Source organism: Tinamus guttatus, unplaced genomic scaffold (assembly GCF_059628265.1).
Source record: "Tinamus guttatus ecotype Peru unplaced genomic scaffold, ASM5962826v1 Tinamus_guttatus_pri_ptg000639l, whole genome shotgun sequence".
Taxonomy (NCBI): domain Eukaryota; kingdom Metazoa; phylum Chordata; class Aves; order Tinamiformes; family Tinamidae; genus Tinamus; species Tinamus guttatus.
Genome location: NW_028289173.1, coordinates 1029008 through 1047291, shown reverse-complemented (window position 1 = coordinate 1047291; position 18284 = coordinate 1029008). Strand labels below are relative to the sequence as shown.

Below are 18284 nucleotides of genomic sequence, written 5' to 3'. Positions count from 1 at the left end.
AAGGTAGATTGCTTGGACCTGAAGCATTTCGTTACAGATGCTATATATAGTATCATGTTTCTGAGGCCATTATGTGTACTAATAAAAAATATTGAGTACTTAACTACATAGATTGTGTTTTCTTTCCTTTTCTATATTTGGGTGAATCTTCTACATTCACATCTCTGAATTGTTTTGACCTCTAAAACGTTTTGACTTCTAAAATATCTCTAAAATGTGTTTGTTTTAAATTCACAGCTTTCCTCTTTCTTCTTTCTCTTTGGAATAATACCTGGCATTAACTAAACTTCTCCTTTAAGGTTAATGAATAGATACTAAAGATACCTATGTAGTATGCCACTGACTCAGGCATGCTTGTGCGTTAATCCAGTGCTTTATTGATTGAATTAGATTAGATGCAGAATAGGAAAAAGAAAATTGAATTATGCGCCTTTATCCTGCTGTACTACTCAGCCATCCTGTTTAAGGAAACACAGAACGGTGAACAGAAAAGGAGGTAATTTCCTTAATGGTTGTATGCTAGCAACAGGAGAATAGGGAACTATATGATTCGTATTTGAACTGCCTTTCTAGTTTGGTTAACCTGCCTTTCGGGGGAAGATATAAGCTCAGGGGAGGCTCAGCTCAAAGACAAGTAGTCAGCAAGGCAGCAAAATCCTCCCTCTGCTCAACTCATTTGCTCCTTTATTTTCCCTTGACCATAACTGAAACTAAACAAACTATCCAGATCCTTTCCAGAGCTGAAGGTATAGAAGCTGTGCCTGAAACAGTCTCCTTTTTTAGCTAACACCGGCTTCACTACTCTGCCACAGCCTAGGACGTGTTTCTGGCAGCAGTGGCAGTCTGAGAGTATATTTGCCTCTCTTTCTCTATTATTGCTGCAGGCCTGTCTATATCTGTTACATCTTAAATACTAATAAATCATTAGAAAGGGTATTAACATATGGCGCTGACCCTATATATATATCTCACTCTTCACACTTGTTTAGCAATTTCCATTAAAAAGACTCATTATAGAGATCATTTTGACATACTTTAAATCAGCTGTGCTCATAGTATATTATCTATATATTGGAGTTTGAGAAATGAATGCACCAGGAAGTGAAATGACTCATCCAGGATTACAGAAGAAGTACGTTTAAGACAAGATTAAAATTCAAGGTGTAAAATCCCCACTATATTCACTGCACACTCCTCTACCTCTATCTTTCTATCTTTTCCTTCAACATCCAGCAGTTAAGCATTCAGCTGGACAATTCCACCATGCTGTTTTTATGTTCAAAATGCAACTGGTATTTAGCTAACAGTTAGTTAAATATAGCTTGAATATCTTTGGGATCAGCTCCTTCCTTTGAGCCTCAAAGAACAAAGAGAAGGTGGAATTCCTTGGAAAGAAGGGCAAGGATGGCAGGCAGGGAGCAGGAGAGGGAGAGTCTTAATGCCAATGGGGTGAGCATGAACTGTATAGATGCTATAGGAGTTTCTATTACTGCAGATCACTACTATCAGATGTGAATTTTTGGTGCTAAGGATGATCAGAAGAGAGGGAGGCTGTGACGGCAGGCCTGAAGGGAACAGGCTGCCAGAGGGACCTGCTCCAGTACTGCTATCTGGGAACAGCGGGATGGAGATGCTCTGTTTCTGCTTTTCTAGCTATACTATTTTAAGTTACATTTTCTACATGTGAAAACGTGGTACTGGAAGTGTGTGCTTGCTCCCAGGTCACCTCTGTAGAGTCAACTTTCACGAAGCCTGCAGTTTTCTAATTTGTGCTGGCCATGTTGCCCAAGCACCCAGAAGGGACTTTTATTCCAGCCTTTTCACAGTGACCCAGTAACATTTCTGTCACAGACTGCTTTTTTTAGCAGATGTGGCAAGGGACCCTGTTTTGGGAATTAGATCCCAGGAGACCCTGGCATGACTTTTATAGGAAATGTGTCTATTTCACTACAAATAAATGTACTTAGACAACATATTATATCAATGGTACTTAGTCATCATGCTGTGGGGCTGGAAGTTAATATTCTTCTGTTTTTGTTTTAATGCCAAATGGAGAGAAATGAGCATGAAATTCAGACCAATAAAAGAGTAATTTATATATAAACAGATGAGTGAGGAATAATTTTCTTTCAAAGGAATTTGTCTTCATTTAGGAGACTTCCTGAATACTTCATCTTAGCTTCAATTAAGGAAAACAGATGTGTAGGAAGGTTAATTTGTAATAATAATAAAAAAGAGTTATTAACATACATTTATCTTTTACTTCCCACTTTAGATGTTGTGAAATACCACCAGTCTGTACACTACAAAATACATGTGCAGCATGACATGAAGAATAATATTCCAGCCTATAGAGATACTTTGACTATTTGTCTCCTCACTTACAACTACAGTTTGAGAATAGCTAGTAACTGAGTTTAATAAAGATTTAAATGTAGAAAATATTGACCTTGCACAGCTGGTTCAAAAGCCACAGGGCATCTCACAAGGCTGTGCAGCATCTAGGGTCAGATCTCTTTGCCTCACAAAATCCTTTATTTTCCAAAATACAATACAAAATCTGTAATTTAGTTTCTGGAACTTCCCATTTCCTGCATTTCTTATCAGAAATGCCTCTATTTCCTGAGGCAAGCTAAATAGATGGTAATCTTTTTGATCTGTTTGAAAACGATAACTCTGTAAGACTAATAAAACACTGAGTGTTGAACTCAATTCTTTTCTATTTGGATTATTACACCTAGCATCAAATAGGCCACTGGCTGTCTAGGAATATTTTGAAAACCCAGATTTCAGTCTGGCTTAGGAAAACTTCAATTGCTGAATTATTAGCAGGTCTTATTCTTAGAAAATTTGAAGTTGCTTAAATGAAGTAAGCCAAGTTGTAAATTTTTGTTAGGGTTCAAAGTTTCCACTGCTGTGAAGTTCCAGTATTTAAGGAAATGCTCAGAATATAGAAGTAATTGAAATGGAAAAAATAACAAGTGGTGAGACTGTGAAGACAAGGTCATTAGAAAATTTTATGAGTCATTTTGATTAAGCATGCATCATTTGGAAGGTTGAGTTCAATTTTCTCAGAAAAGATTTCACTTACCCTATCTTTCTGTTTCTAAGGAGATTTTGATCTGTAGTCTACCTATTGAATTAAAGACTACAACTTTGTCACAAAAAACAAACAAACAAAAAAACATTTCTTATTTTGAGGGGGAATAGTTTGCTTAGAACAATGGCCTTTACTTAATGAGTCTACACCTTTCAGACAGAAAAAAAAATCCAAAACAACAGATCATCCTTAAAAAAAAATCATTCTTAAAAATAAAAACCATGACAAATAAATAAATAAAAAATTCTGCCTTTTCACACTGAATCTCAGATCTTCTTCCTAGGCCATCCTAGGATAAGCCATCCAGAAGAAGAAAAATAAAAGACTTCAATCCTAAGTAAGTGAAGCTTTTTATAGATAACAAGAAGACAAAATTGTGAGTTTAAAAGATCAAGCAAAGTAACCTTTACAATTTTATTTTGTCAAAATTTTTATAAATACATCTGTTTATTCATTTCATAATTTTATCCTGTTGATTCAAGTTTGATTTTGATTTCAAATTCATCAAATCAATCACTACATTTTTTTCAGCTTTTATAGCCACTGAAGTGCAAAAACATACAACCAGGCTTCTGAGAAAAAAAAATCATAGAATTGCGAGAATGAATTTTATGCTGACAGACTTCAACATAGGTCACAAATACTTGAGGATTCTTAAGCAAGTTGCATAATTATGATCCCAAAATACTATTTCTTAATCAACAAAGACTCTGAACTTAAGACTTTACTTTTCATAACTAGCCACAAAATTAAAATTTCAGAGAGATATATAATGGATACGTAACAGTATCATCTTCTTTTCCAAGTGTTGTGCTCCCTGAATAAGAGATAAATGCTGAATTGCAATGACAGAAGTAGAATTTTTCTATCAGGTAGATTTTGACTGGCAGTGAGTGTCTCTTTGATGCAGCTGCATCAAGATCTCAAATTTCATGTCTATAGAATGTGAAAGTAAAAAGCACACGATGCCTTTCACGCTTCAGAAGCAGGAAAGCTTCCGGGAAGCACAGCTCATGGTGCACAGAGACTGAGTAAAACCCTATCGCACAATAACCGAGTCCAGGATTCTTGGAGATGGACCGTGTAACTTTCCTTATTGTTGCTCTTCGGTTTTATGGACGTAAGATTTATTATTCCTAGCTTATGCTTAGCCTTACTCCTAGCTAATGTACTTTCATTTTTTTCTTACATCATGAAAGATACTATTGTGATTCACAAGAGTTTACTGTATGATTTAAGAGGATTTTATGTGTTCAGTCATATTCGGAAGTTAAAAGCAATGATAACACTCTTTTTTTAGTGTACCTTTTCCTCAGACTTTTCAGACTTCCAAAGTTATTTCTGAGTTTTGCTATTATTTCAAAGTTTAATGACATTAATTCTGAGACTAAATTTACATATATGTTTTAGCCCATGTGGAAGGAATGTTTGTTGATTCAACTGTAAAGCTTACAGAGAAGATGAAACTGGATTGTGTATACCCAAAGAAAGCCACAATAATCCAGACATCCTGGATGAAAAGTAATCTAACTTGTAAAGAAAATATAGCTGCCTTGCATCCAGTCTATGGCATACATATTAGTGACAAATACAAAGGGAGAATTTATTTTCAAAATTATTCCACTGAAGACAGCTCCTTATACTTCGTCAAGAGCACTTTGGAAGATGTTGGTCTTTACTTTTGCTCCATTCAAACTTTTCCAGATGGAACCTGGGAAAAGGTGATAAAAATTGTTCAGCCAGGTAAGTCAATCTTTCATTCTTCTACAAGTTTATGGTAAAGGTAAAACAGAAACGTGTGATAGTTTAGGGAGAATTTGACAATGCAATTTTTCTTTTCAGTTATATAGCATATGGAAATGGAATAATTTGGAGGTAAACACTAGCATGACAGAAAAGAATTACAGTACTCTGACAGAAGGTCATTTTAAGAGGATTAGCAAGTAAGGCAGTGAACTGGAGGAGCCAGCCATCTCCCACAGCAGCAGGATGATACATGGCAATCTCTGGGTACTGATGGTCAGTGATATTTCTGTTGGAACAAGCTTCTTGTAGCATTTCAGCCTGTTTCAGGATCTCCCCAGAGTATGGATAAACCTTCTATCTACCCTTGAGGATATCATATTTTTTCATTATGGTCAATAGTGAGGGTATTCCCAGCACATTCCTAAGGTCCAAACTAGGCTTGTTTTTCCCATTAGCTTTCTCTTGTCTTTTCTGCAACAGCATGACCACTGAGGTTTGATGTGGCAACAAAAGGCAATTAGGGAATTTTAAATGAAGGAAAAGACCTTTTCTGTAAAGGGCACTACTAAACAATTGAAGGGAGAAGGAAAAAAAATCTGTTATTGCCTTATACTTTTGGTGCAGCTGCCCCTGTTTTTTTCCAGTGCCTCTGTAATTACCAGACCACTTGCCCAGGGTTCAGGTTAAGCCTCCCCTACTCAACGAGAAAAAAAAAAAAAAAAAAAAAAGAACTCTTTTCTAGTATTTTTCCATGCTTTTTCGTGAATTGAGGGACTAGGTTGCCTAGGTGGGAGCTAATCATAATCACCAATTCCTTAAGAAATCTTTATGTTATATGATTGAATAGTCTTCAGAAGTCAACTGGTTTTGATTACTGATTGACTGGTTTGATATGCTGAATGCAGAAAAGTTCTGGACATTTTCTCATCTTGCAGAGTCAAAATAGACTTTTTTTTTTTTTTTTTTTTTGTATCTCCCTGCTAAGAAAGCATGAGAAATTCAGTTTCTAAAATTGGAAAAAGCAGAAGATAAAAAGTGGAGAAAGGTACCCCACTGAAAAAGTTTCTCCCTGCATCATTTCCGATTAAACCCAGACAATACATTCAGAAACAAAATGCTAAGATCAGTGGTGCCGTGGCCGAGAAAATGAGCTTACAGATCACTACAGCATCTAACTTTAAGGGTCTTCTCTTTTATGGAAAACCAGCCTAATGACAAGAAAGGTTCAACACTGCTAGAGATCAGTAATACTTTGCCAATTCTCTTTGTGGTAAATAGCAATCTACATTTCCAGGCCTTGGCTAATTTTAATGCAACCAAAAATATGTTTCTGATGCCTACAGTTATATTTTCATTATGAACTAAATGTACTGATAGACAAAACAAAAATCTTCAATAATGTTACTGTCACATGATCAAACAGACCTCCGAGTGAATCCAATCTCTGGATGCCACTCAAGGAATCTCAGCTGAGGAGCTCCGACATAGACTGCCAAGCTGCCTAAGGGACCCCTCACTTAGTACCAATTTTTATTGATGAAAAAGATAGCACAGTGTAAACCTAACACAAAGTGGATCTGTTACCGGAAGTATTTTTGAATGATACTGTGTGATTCAATATTTTCAGTATTCAATATTTTCTGTTTGTTGGAGCACTTTAAAACACAAACCTGAAATAACAACAAATCTCCAGTACTTTGATATCTCTTTTACTATGCCTCAGAAGGTGTATAAAAATTAATCTTTTTCTTTTCGATTTAAAGAATAGTGATTTCTGAGTGTAGAGACTATCCTATACAGCATCCCTATAGTTGTATACAGACATGATCATTATATTCATTGCTCTCATGAGAATAAAGTTTATTACCAGTACTAGTGAAGATAAAATATTACAACTTCATTCTGTAATTCAAATTAAATATGTTATTAAAAACAGAGCTTAGAGAAGGTATTTATTAATGCAGGGGTAGAGTAGAGCAACATCAGGCAGTCTTTTCCTAATTTTACTGGTGCATTCATCACTATCAAATACTTTAAACTCCCCAGATGAATTAATGCCTTGATTAAATCTACAGTAAACTTTAAATTCTCTTCCATGCAAGCAGTATTTCAGCTTGCTGTCATCAATGGATACATAATTTTTCTTCTTTATCTTTCAGTCTGTAAAATTAGGACACTGATGTTTAACTTTGAAGATTTTATATTCTTTTGGAAAGAACCAAGTACTAGTCTGATGCTGGGACATAAGATTGTTCTGTAGGATGAATATCCACTATTTAGAAGCTGAGCTCCTGGAAAATGAAGGGCTTTTTAAGGATTTGATATTCTCTGGTATACAGATATTTGAACAACATAATTTTTGAATCACATTTTTTTTCAGTTAAGATATTATATGTGTATTGTTTCTTAATGCACATTACTTTTCTGAAAGCAATAGCAGCTGGCCAAGTGCCTAATGCCAAAACCCAAGCCCCCAAAGGATCTACACAGCCACAGATAAATAAACAACTGACTGCAAAACCTATTCCTTCTATTTGCGACATTTGGTGAAGAAACTTAAGAGATGGAAATCTATATTTTTAGCAAATTTCAGAGTGTGCAGTGCTTTACAGATTTGCACTTATAAGCAAGCTTAGGTGATGAATCTGTAGTCATTATGGCTCTGTTGCATTGGTGGTGTAGTGAAAAACAGTTTTTGAGCTGCAGATGTTCTACTTCTCTGCAAAGAGACATTATTTACCATTTCTTTAGATTCAGTATTTAAAGTTTCCCTGTGTGCTCTGGGTGGCATCGAGTTTTAAATTATATGTTTTCAGACATCAGCCTTTCCTGATTAACTCGCTACTTCTGTGAAGGATGTCCTTTTACTGAGCCTAAACTCTTTTTTTTTTTTTTTTTTTGGATAAAGAAATAAATAGTCAGAAGAGGATAGAGCATTGGTGGTCCCTGAGTAGCACTAATTTGCAATGACACTGCCTTTAATTTGATACAACTTAGTTTGTGGACACTTAAAACATTTAAGCTTGCTCTAGGAAATTAGCACAAATGATACGTTGCTGACCTTAAGGTTTTTATGTCAATCAGAACTGATTAAATCAGTTCAAAGGCTGTTTTATAATTTAACTAATGTCTCCTGTACATTGAGATGTCTCAGGAGCTATCTGCGAAGCTGGGATCAGTTATTGTGGGATTTATTGAAGTTTCTTCACTAATGAAGGAAGGCAGGTATACCATCGAATTTGCAGCACAGACCTCAGTGACATCTAGCAACAAAAAACAGACCCAGAATATCTGACTAGCTTTCAAAATTTGCATGGATGCCATGAGATTCAGTCATGAAAGTGATTATTAACTAACTAGCTTAAAGTGTAAGGTGATAGGCTTCTCATATGGCAGTAACATCTGCTGGCAGTTACATAAATCTGGATGAAATGTGTGGGGTTTGCAAATTAATGCACATGCAAATTAATGAATGCGTCTGCACTCAAAAAGTTCAAAGTACATCGGTACTGATAATCAACAGAGATCATGGGACTGATCCTCCTTTCCCACTTGCTTTGTGTGAATTTGAATGCTTTCAACCAAGTGTATATGAAGTGGGTAAAATTGATATGATTCTGGTTCAAGAACTTTTTTCATCTGTGTAGTAGAAAGCATCAAGTGCTAATGCTTAATGAGTAAATATAACAAGTAGTGTCTCTTAAATTAACGTCAATGGACCTAGTAATTCAGAAGTGTTAATGAGACCCTGATGCTCTACAATATTTAACAGTTTAAAAGAGTTTTTAAAGAAAATATGGAAAAAGAGAAAGTAGAATATTAAAAAGAAATAAGCACACCTTTTTATTACTATTTCAGTAACACCTCTACCCTTTCTTTTAGGTAAAAGTGCTTTTTTAACAAAAAGTCCTCCATTCTTACAGTCTTTTGTATGTGATTAAAGATGTTATTAAATGAATAAAAGATCCCCCAGTGTTTGGCACTGTAAGAGAGCTGCAAAATAATGCAGCTGTTCTGGGCCACAGAACACTGGGTCACCCCACTGTGGTCTGTGTGGGAAAATTACATTCATTTTAAGTCAGGAACAATTTTTTAAAAAAAATGAGAAAAGATTAATCTTAATCTTGTCAAGGACCAATGTGTTGTCATAGGGATCTAGGATCCCAAGAGATAGAGGAGATTTCATCTCTCATCATCAAGATCTTTTCTTGGTGTACTATTTTTGCATTTTTGGCAGATGAAAGACACTAGAAGTGGTGATAAAGCACCATTTAGATCAATTTTTTGACACAGTTATTGTATTGATCGACTTTTTAACTAGATGCGATCTCAGTTCAGTCCTAAGGCTGTTTCAGGAACTACAATAAAAATGCTTTGTTCTTATTGTTTTAAATTTTTATGTTTTCTTGAGATCTATGAAACAGCCGAGAAAGAAATCTCCCAGACCACACACTATTATCTATGCTTTCTTTATTGGCAGTTACTGAGACACAGAGGCAGAAAAGCGGTAATTTTATTGAAAATTTTACACACTTAGCTACAGGATATTTTTACAAGTGGGTTCAGTACTGAAATTCTGTAACACAATTGCAAAGAGGTTTAGTACATTCTGCTATCATTACCCAGGAATATATTGAGTATTCTAGTTATCCCACAGGAAGGTGTTTGCCAGCTGTGTGTATCTACTGTTTTTTTCCAGTGGAGTGTGCATACATCCAACAGTTTTCAGAACTGCTGAATGTTCTTTTTTTCCCTTAATATTCTTTCATTTTTGAGGCACAAATGCTACATGCACTAAACAAACAAAACCCTCACCTACAGAGAAAACTCCTTTTATGTTTTTGAATAAGATATTTTAATGATTTTCTAGGAATGGTTAGTACTTGTATTATCTCACTTTTCTTGAGAAAGAGTTTAAGGACAATCTGGAGTTCATTATCTGCAGTGCTTCAGACGTTTTTCTGAAGACTGAGTAAAGTCACTACTAACAGAGTAAGTGTAGGAACGTTATGCAGGAACATTTGAACATCAAAAAGATGTTCATTCCTACGCTTGTTGCCCAGATGGGAAAGCATTTGAAGCTGCAGTTTGTTGTAATTGTACTTTTAGATAAAAGAACATTGAAGGAGCAGTGTGCTTGGTTAGTCTGTTGGGGAGGCGTGCTTTGCAGTGTGTGTTTAACTGTGGTCTCAGGTGGCCACTCAAGTAACACAGTACTCAGCTGAGAGAAAAAAAAAACGTGTTGACAATTATGTACCAAACTATTAAAAAGGCAACAAGAATTCTGCAATTTTTCTTTAAAAATAAGTATTTTGAAGCATAAACCTGTACAAAGAAATGTATAAGGGGAAAATTTTTGATTTCTAGCACCTTAGAACGAATACTGTGCACTGTGATGGTTGTTCTTCTTTCCAAAGGATCCAAGGAGGTATTGGCAAAATCCCTTATTTCTTACAATAACCTTTATTATTTTTCTTTTACTTGTTTTGTGCATACTTTTACTTTATCTATGGCCACTGAGGGCTTAACTGCATTTGTTTTTGATCCTTGGTCCTTTGCCAAATCTGTCTTCGGTCCTTTGGTTCTTCTTTCTTCAATTCATTCATTGCTACAGAAACACATATTTATGAAGGGATTTTTAAAATAGTTTTCATGAAGTATCAGTTCACCAAAAAGTAGTTTAATGAATAAACTACTGGCCTCCTTCATTACCTATTAACAGAAAATAAGGTCTTGCCCTGCTACCATCATGGATGTTTACTGTAGGTTCTTGTTATTTTTTGTTATTTTTCAGCTATTATTGACTCCATGGAACACTGTTCTACTGTATATATCTAGATATATAAATACAAAATGTCAAGATGAGATAAAGGGACTGTTATGTGGTTCAAAATTGTGACTTCCGGAAATTGCTGTGAATCGGGATTTAAGTTTTCAGCAAAACTGAAGGGTATTTGTGGCCTGTTCCTTTTCTAACAAAATATAATACTGATAGCTTTCATTTATAATGTCCTCAAAGGGCAATGCTTTGTTGAACTGAATAAGTTTAATTCAGGTTTCCTATCTAGTGACTTCTTAAAACTTTTGTTTTTACTACTGCACTTTCATATCAAATATACTTGTTGAAGAAAAATAAACAACCACTGCTACCTGGTTATAGCCCCATACTGCTGTTCCCCATAATGATAATCTTGCCTTTTACTGTGCTCATTAAGTATGAGATATTTGGAGTTCAGCACAATACTTCTTGCATTATCAACCCACTGGTTGAGGTCCAGTGCCTCCTACAAAAACACAAACTACCCTCTGATTCATTCTGCCTTGAGAAATAGTGATTGGTGCGTCAGGCTCCAAACAGCTCCATGTGGTTTTCACATTCTCCCAGGCCATTTTAAATAGGTTAGTCCTGCAGGTACTATTGCTTTGCAATGTAAAAAAAAAATCATGTGTATTTAGCATTCTACATACACATACAATTAGAATATTGACTATTTTTAGATTAATACAAGCAGAGATGATTGAATGTAGACAAAAACTCCAAGAAGCAAAGTCTATTAACCTGTTAAGAGATTTGTGGCACAAAATTAGATCTAAGGCTGACTCAGCACTCTTAAAGCAAGGGCATCAAATTTATGATGTAGATATAATTTGAAGATAATAAACATCACAAGAGAGTTCAAAAGCTAATATTGCTCTATATACTATTCCTTTGCTACACATTTAGATAGAGTCAAAAGTCTTCAGCAAGGAAAGTACTATGTGATATATAAAATGTTTAAATGAGATATTGGCCTTCATGCAATGTCTTTTGCTTATTTACAGGAGGAGTAGAAATAGTTAAAATTATCTGGAATATTTTTGTTGTCTAATTTCTTACCTTTAAAATGGTTGAATTTTAACATGACTTTTTAATATATTTTAAATCTTGTATTTGTTTCCTCCAGTTTTCTTTCAGTTAGATGGAAAAATAGTATCCTTAATTTGACTTAAAATTTCCCACTCTATGCTCTGGATGATGTGGGGAATATTCTTTTGACATTTATAGTGACCTTTATATCTTGTAATATGAATTACAAGAATAATTGTTAATTTGAATGTTCTTTGTTTCCCTATTTTTTTAAGTTTATGACTAAAATTGATTTTCTGTTAGCCAGTGAGGAGGGACCATTTGCTCAGGAGATGTTTTTTTCTGAGCAGCTCTGAATAAAAATAGAAGTTCATTAACAGAGTATTTAAATGCCAGATGTACCATGAGGTTTCATATTTTAAATAGAGTGATCAACTTATCCTGTGACAGCAGAGATAGAGCTTTTCTAACCTTAATTAGCATGATGATAACCATTCCATTCAGCACTTCTTTCTATATTACTGTTCTTCTGCCTGCCAAAAGCAATACATTGCACAGATTTTTTTAAAGTCCCTATTCACCTGAAATAGCTTACTTCCTATTTATCTCTGTCCCAGTTCAGAACATGATTCATAGGTCTATGGTGAAAAACTATCAGCCCTTTAAAACGCATGGAAGCAAGAGCTAATCCTGAGGGATCTTCATTCTTCAGCTCTTAGGCTGAGCTCCCCAGAGCAAGAACTATCTTTGCATCTTTATACAGAATCAACCACATTGTCAGCACCTAATTACAAAGGAAGAGGATGTAACCAGGAAAAGCTGCCTTCTTCACACCTCTGCTGCGGTTACTGACCTGTTAAGTACTGCTTTTCTTTCTTTTTATCTTCTCTGATGAGCTAAGTATTGGATACCCCTTCAGTATAAAGGACTAGGGGAAAAAAGAACTGTTGGGAGCAGTGTAGACATGTCCCCTATCTTTGTGAAAAAAAAAGAATGGAAAGGTGGGTTTTTTTTTTTTTTTTGGTGTAATATTCAGGTAAAAAGAGACATTGCAAATTCATCTCATCTATCTCTGTGGTTTGCTGCAGAATAAGCATAGCTGAATCACCCACTTCTACCTTTGGAAAATATATGCACAATATTCTTACACAGTGACCTTAGAGCTTAACGAGCCTTGCAATGGTAATCTTTTTCTTTATATCTAACCCAAATTTCTCTAATTTAAAACTGGGTTTATTCATTGTAGTCCTTTCCTTTTACTCACCGGAAGGCTCTCAGGATATCAGCCTTCAGCCATCTCTTTTTTACTAAATACAGTTCTTTGGTCATGTTTCTAAACTTTATCTTGTTCTCTTCAGAATCTCTCCAGTTTGCTTATATCCTTAGTAAAACGGAATACCGAAAACAAACAAACAAAAAATCAGCTACGCTCCATCTAAAAAATATAGCTCTTGCTTTGTCTTATATATGCTCTCTGTTCTTATACCTGAGAAAATAAGTCTTTCTGGAAACTGTCACTCTGTCGACACTGTTCATCTAACTGTTTATAATATACAAACCCCTTAATTCAGCATTGTTTTTTGCCTCTTTTTTTTTTGCCTTTGTTTCTTACCATATTAGATGTTTAGTTAGTTACTAAGAATAATGATGCTCTTATCTACTCTTGGTTACAATGCTCGCATCAGAATGAACTATATCAAGGAAAAAAAAATAAGCTGACTTCTTGTTGCCTGATAATTTGGGGACAAATCACACTTCTAATCTGTTCACCTGCTGACCCAACCTACTGTTTAGTGAGCTTTGCTGTTGCAGAGTGTCACAGAGAAGCTGCCAGGGATTGACCAGCCCTCAACTACTACTGCCTGCTTCTCTTTCACTTTGGCACCTCTCTATGGCCAGGGGAGACCTGGAGAACATCAAGCATGACTACATGGTGCTAAGGTCAAGTCAAAGATATGAGGCTCTGTGTGGTTTTCTGCATGATTCTGAAAATGAAGGGGAAAAGTATGATGAATGGGTGGCATAACCTGCAGGCCTACACCTTGTTGCGCAACTGGTGTTAACATCAGGGTATTGGCTTTTATGACCATGGAAGCCTCTTCGAGGTTTGAGGACTGAAAGGATGAGACAGGATGCAGGTGACAAGGTGGGGCAAAAGCATCTTCACCGATCAGCTAAGACTGCTTTAAACTAGGAACAGCAGGGAATGGAGGAGATGCCTCACAAACAAGTATGGAAGCAGTAAACTAGGTTGGCAAGCAGGATAATGTGGACAAAAGAGACCTTGTAACAAAATAGGATGGAAGAAAGCCCATCCCAGGATAAGGAATAAGGAACTGCTGTGAGGGCAGCATTTTGGGCAAGCTCTCAAATTTGTCCGGGAACTCAACATGACTGGGTGTCCATGTGAAACGTCTTTGAACCATCAGGATAAAAACAGGAGGAATCAGAGCTCTGTGTGCAGCTTGTGTGCAGCTGCTGGCCTATGTGATCATCAGGGCCGCAGAACCATGGTGGGATAGCTCATATAACCGTTATGATGAATGTGTACAAGCTCTTTAGGAAGGACAGACTGCAATTGCAAGGGGGGGCGAGTAACCCCTTATGTACAAGGAGCAGGATTGCATGGTGCTCTGCCTGGGGACAAGTGAGGGGCTAGCTGAGAGCACATTGGTCAGGATTAGAGACCAGATCAATGTGGGTGATACTGGGGGCCTGCTACTGGCCATCTGACTGGGAGGAAGTAGTGAGGCCTTCACCACTCAAATGGAAGGCATTTCATATTTCAAGGTCCTGATTCTCCTGGAGAACTTTAATGACCCTGATATCTGTGGAAGGAAAGCACAGTAGAGCACAAAGAATCCAGATTTCTGCAACTTTCAGGCAAGGTTGTTTGAGGATCTCATATGGAAAGGTGTTTTGCTGAACGTCATACTTGCAAACAAGGAAGGATTGTTCAGGGATGTGAAGACCAGGAGAAACCATGTCTTCAGTGACCATTATACAATGGAGTTCAGGATCCTGAGAGAAGGGAGCAAGTCAAATAGGAGGATCACAACCATGGGCTTCAACAGAGAGACTTTGGTCTGTTCAGGGATGTACATGGAAGAATCCCATGAGATACAGCCCTGGATGAGAGAGGGATAAGAGAGAGTGTTTGATTTGGATCACATGGGTCACATCCTCTGGTGGTCTGTTCCAGTGACCAAGAAATCAAGCAAACATGGCAGGCAGCTTGCATGAATGGGCAAGGAGGTCCTGACTAAACTCAAACACACAAAGGAAGCATAAGACGAAATGAAAACAGGATGGAGTGATCCAATAGGAACATTGAGACAGTGTCAGAGGATGTGGAATGTAGTTAGGAAGGCCAAAGCCCATCTGCAGTTGATAAGCCCATATGGTGAAGGATGTGAAGGATATCAAAAAAGGCTTCTACCTTATCTGCAAAAGGAAGACAAGGGAAAATATATTCCACTGCTTAATGGGGCAGGAAACTTGGTGACATAAGATATCTAAAAGGCCACGGTAGTCAATGACTCGTTCATCTTGGTCTTTATTGATAAGGTTTGCTTTCAGGATTTCCCTGAGCCTTGTGGGGAAGTCTGGAGCAAGGAAGACATCCTCTGATGAAAGAGGATCAGGTTAGGTAACATTTAAATAAATTGGACAGGCATACCTGATGGGATCCACCCATAGGTGCTGAGAGAGCTGCCCATTGTCATTGTAAGGGCACTTTTAAATATCTTTGAAAGATCATAGTGATTGGCAAAGGTCTTTGAGGACTTCTTGGGTAAGAAAAGAAATGTCACTCCTGTCTTCAAGAAAGATGAGAAAGAAGATCTGGGAGATGTGGAATATCTACAGGTAGCACGTTGATCCTTGGATATGATGGAGCAAAAGCTCCTGGAAGCCACTTCCAAACATTTTAAATACAAGAAGGTGATCTGGAGTAGCCAGCATGGATTTATGAAGAACAAATTGTGCTTAAGTACTTGACAGACTTCTATGATGAGAGGACTGGCTTGGTGAGCAAGGAGAGAGAGCAGTGGGGTGTTTATCTTGATGTTAGCAGTGCCTTTGGCATTGCCTCCCATAAAATTATCATAGACAAGTTAACTGAACAGGGCTCTGGGTGTCCTACTCTAGCTGACTCTGCTATGAACAGGAGGCTTGGGCTAGATGGCCTCCAGATATGCCTTCCACACTCAGCCATTCTGTGATTCTGTAATAACTGCTCCACTTACCTATTGAATAATAGTATTCAACTGGGAAGTGGAGTAATTTCAGTTGTCAAGTGATTTCAGCCTGATATAGGAAGATGTCAATTAGATAAAGGGTAAAGGAACTGTCAGAAACAGCAAATCCTTAATTTAAGTTGGATTTTCTTTTCTCAGGTATTTCCCTGCCTATATAGGCCAGAATACTTAATTTCCTCAGCCATAATTTTCTAATTCAGTGCCATTACAGCACCCATGGTGAAATATGGCTTAACTAAAACATGACATAATCTCTAGTGTCAACCAATACCTCTGTGGCATACAGAATTTTATAACCTTGTTAGTTGTTTCTGAAAGTGTAACGTGATGCGTGAAATTTTGAGATAATGGAATTTGAAAATCATTACAGTATGCAATTTCAGGGTACAATGAAAAGCAAAAAGTAATAGCTTTAAAATATTTTAAATTAAGAAAACGTTACTAATTTGCCTAGCACAAATTGAACAATATCTTATATGGGGCTAGGTTATGGAATGAGTACCAGCAGAAGGTAAGCAGAGGGTAAAAAGGACAACAGATTCAGATAGTTAAAGTTCCAAATATTCTGGTAAAAAGGACAACAGATTCAGATAGTTAAAGTTCCAAATATTCTGAAAAAAATCACTACAGGTTGTTTATATTTTAAGTTCTTAAGTTCTTCCATTGGCAGATCCTACTTTTACTACTGCTATTTCTAATGATGAACCTTGCTTTCAGCTTGCCTATCAGATGATATAATTGAGAATTTAATAAGGACAGAAAAAATGGAAAGGAAATGTTCAGTAAAAGATAGTGAGAATATATTGATTTATTTTATTTTATTTTATTAGCTGTTACCAAAATGCATTATGAAATGAATTGTACCTTTATTTTCCAATACATTTTCAGTCCTTAAAAAAAAATTAGAACTAATAAACAGATTCTGAGACATGGGGCAGAAATTCACCACAGAGCATGCTGCCCTGGCATTCCTGTGCTGCCTCATGGCACCGGGACTGGATGGAATGGGAAAGTGTGCTGTCTGCTGCTTTGGAATGCTCGAAATTCCCTTCTGAGAAACAAATGTTCAAATATTTGTCCTTAGGGATCAGTTGACTTTTCTCACCCTTTCCTATCCCTCCTCCCCTGCCTTTTCTGTCCTGTGTGGCTTAAAATAGCATTTCCCCTGTACTATCTGAATCTGATCCCTCAGGAGACTTATGGATGATGAGAGCAGGCAGGCACAAACATGCACAAACATGCATGCAAGGGCTGTGACGTATAGTTTCACAGTAATAATACTTGTATTCATCCTCTGGGAAAAATGTGGATCATTAACAATAAAATGAAGGCTGGGTGCAATAGTCTGTGTCACCTCTTTCTATTTATTGGGTTTCTACTGCCGATAAATTCCTTTCATCTTGAGATAATGACTCCTGTAGAGGATGAAAATTTGGGATCCTGACCTCTCACACTTTCTAGACTCTTGGGGTTGAATTCCAGAATGGCATTTTATATGCTCTTGTTGAATGGTTTCTTCCTCAAACAAACAACCAAAACAAAGAAAAAGAAAAGAAAAAAAAAACAACCCCCACAAATATTTTGTGCTAGAAATTCATGAATGTTTGTGTCAGAACAGAGGATGATTTTCTTTCTGTTATGAGAACTGTACTCTCTTTCTTTCTTCCTTGCACCCCAAGTAACTAGCATTCAGCTTTAAAGACAGGATAATATAGTAATAGTGATGCAGTGTTCATAAACAAACCAGAATCAGAGGATGGGTTGAAAATACATACAAAGTGTTTATAATCTCATGAAGAATTAATAATTGGTAGATACAGATTCACAGTTTTGTTACAATATCTCTTATTGTTAAAGGGATGTTTTGAGAAGCGTAGGAGTATGAATGCTTTATTTTTTTCCTTTATAACCCAAATAGTCACTGTTAGAAAAATACATTCTTTTCAAGCAGTATACTACTGTTGTACTACTACACCTGGTTGTCAAAATACTGTTAAAACATTTTTGGAAATAAAAATCTTTATTGGCCATTAATTCTCCAACTTATTTAGTAACTGTTCATCCTTATATCCTTATTTTATCTCAAAAATGACAAAAATATTTTTTAGAAATCATACAAAACTGTGTCTTATATATTAATACATTGGGAAGACATTATTTTGGGGCTTAAATATCACCCCATATTTCTTTTATTCGGGAAGAATGAAGAGGTTAATCCTCTGGAAATATTTTCTCAGTTGAAATCTGGTATTCATGGTGCTAAAAAGACCAGGAGAATGTTCATCTTCATGAAATTTTGAGCTTACTTTTCATCTTCGGTTCATTTCTTCTT

At 36.4% G+C, this 18284-nt stretch overlaps 1 protein-coding gene across 1 annotated transcript in view; it reads left to right on the top strand.

Moving 5' to 3' along the window:
* The first annotated feature begins 4174 nt into the window (after positions 1-4174).
* The window catches only part of CD226 (CD226 molecule), a 31530-nt gene continuing 17420 nt past the window's right edge, over positions 4175-18284 (top strand). The window contains exons 1-2 of the mRNA XM_088535657.1: positions 4175-4220; positions 4511-4843. Of these exons, the coding sequence (XP_088391783.1) occupies positions 4175-4220; positions 4511-4843 (379 nt within the window). The remainder of the gene's footprint in view (positions 4221-4510; positions 4844-18284) is intronic.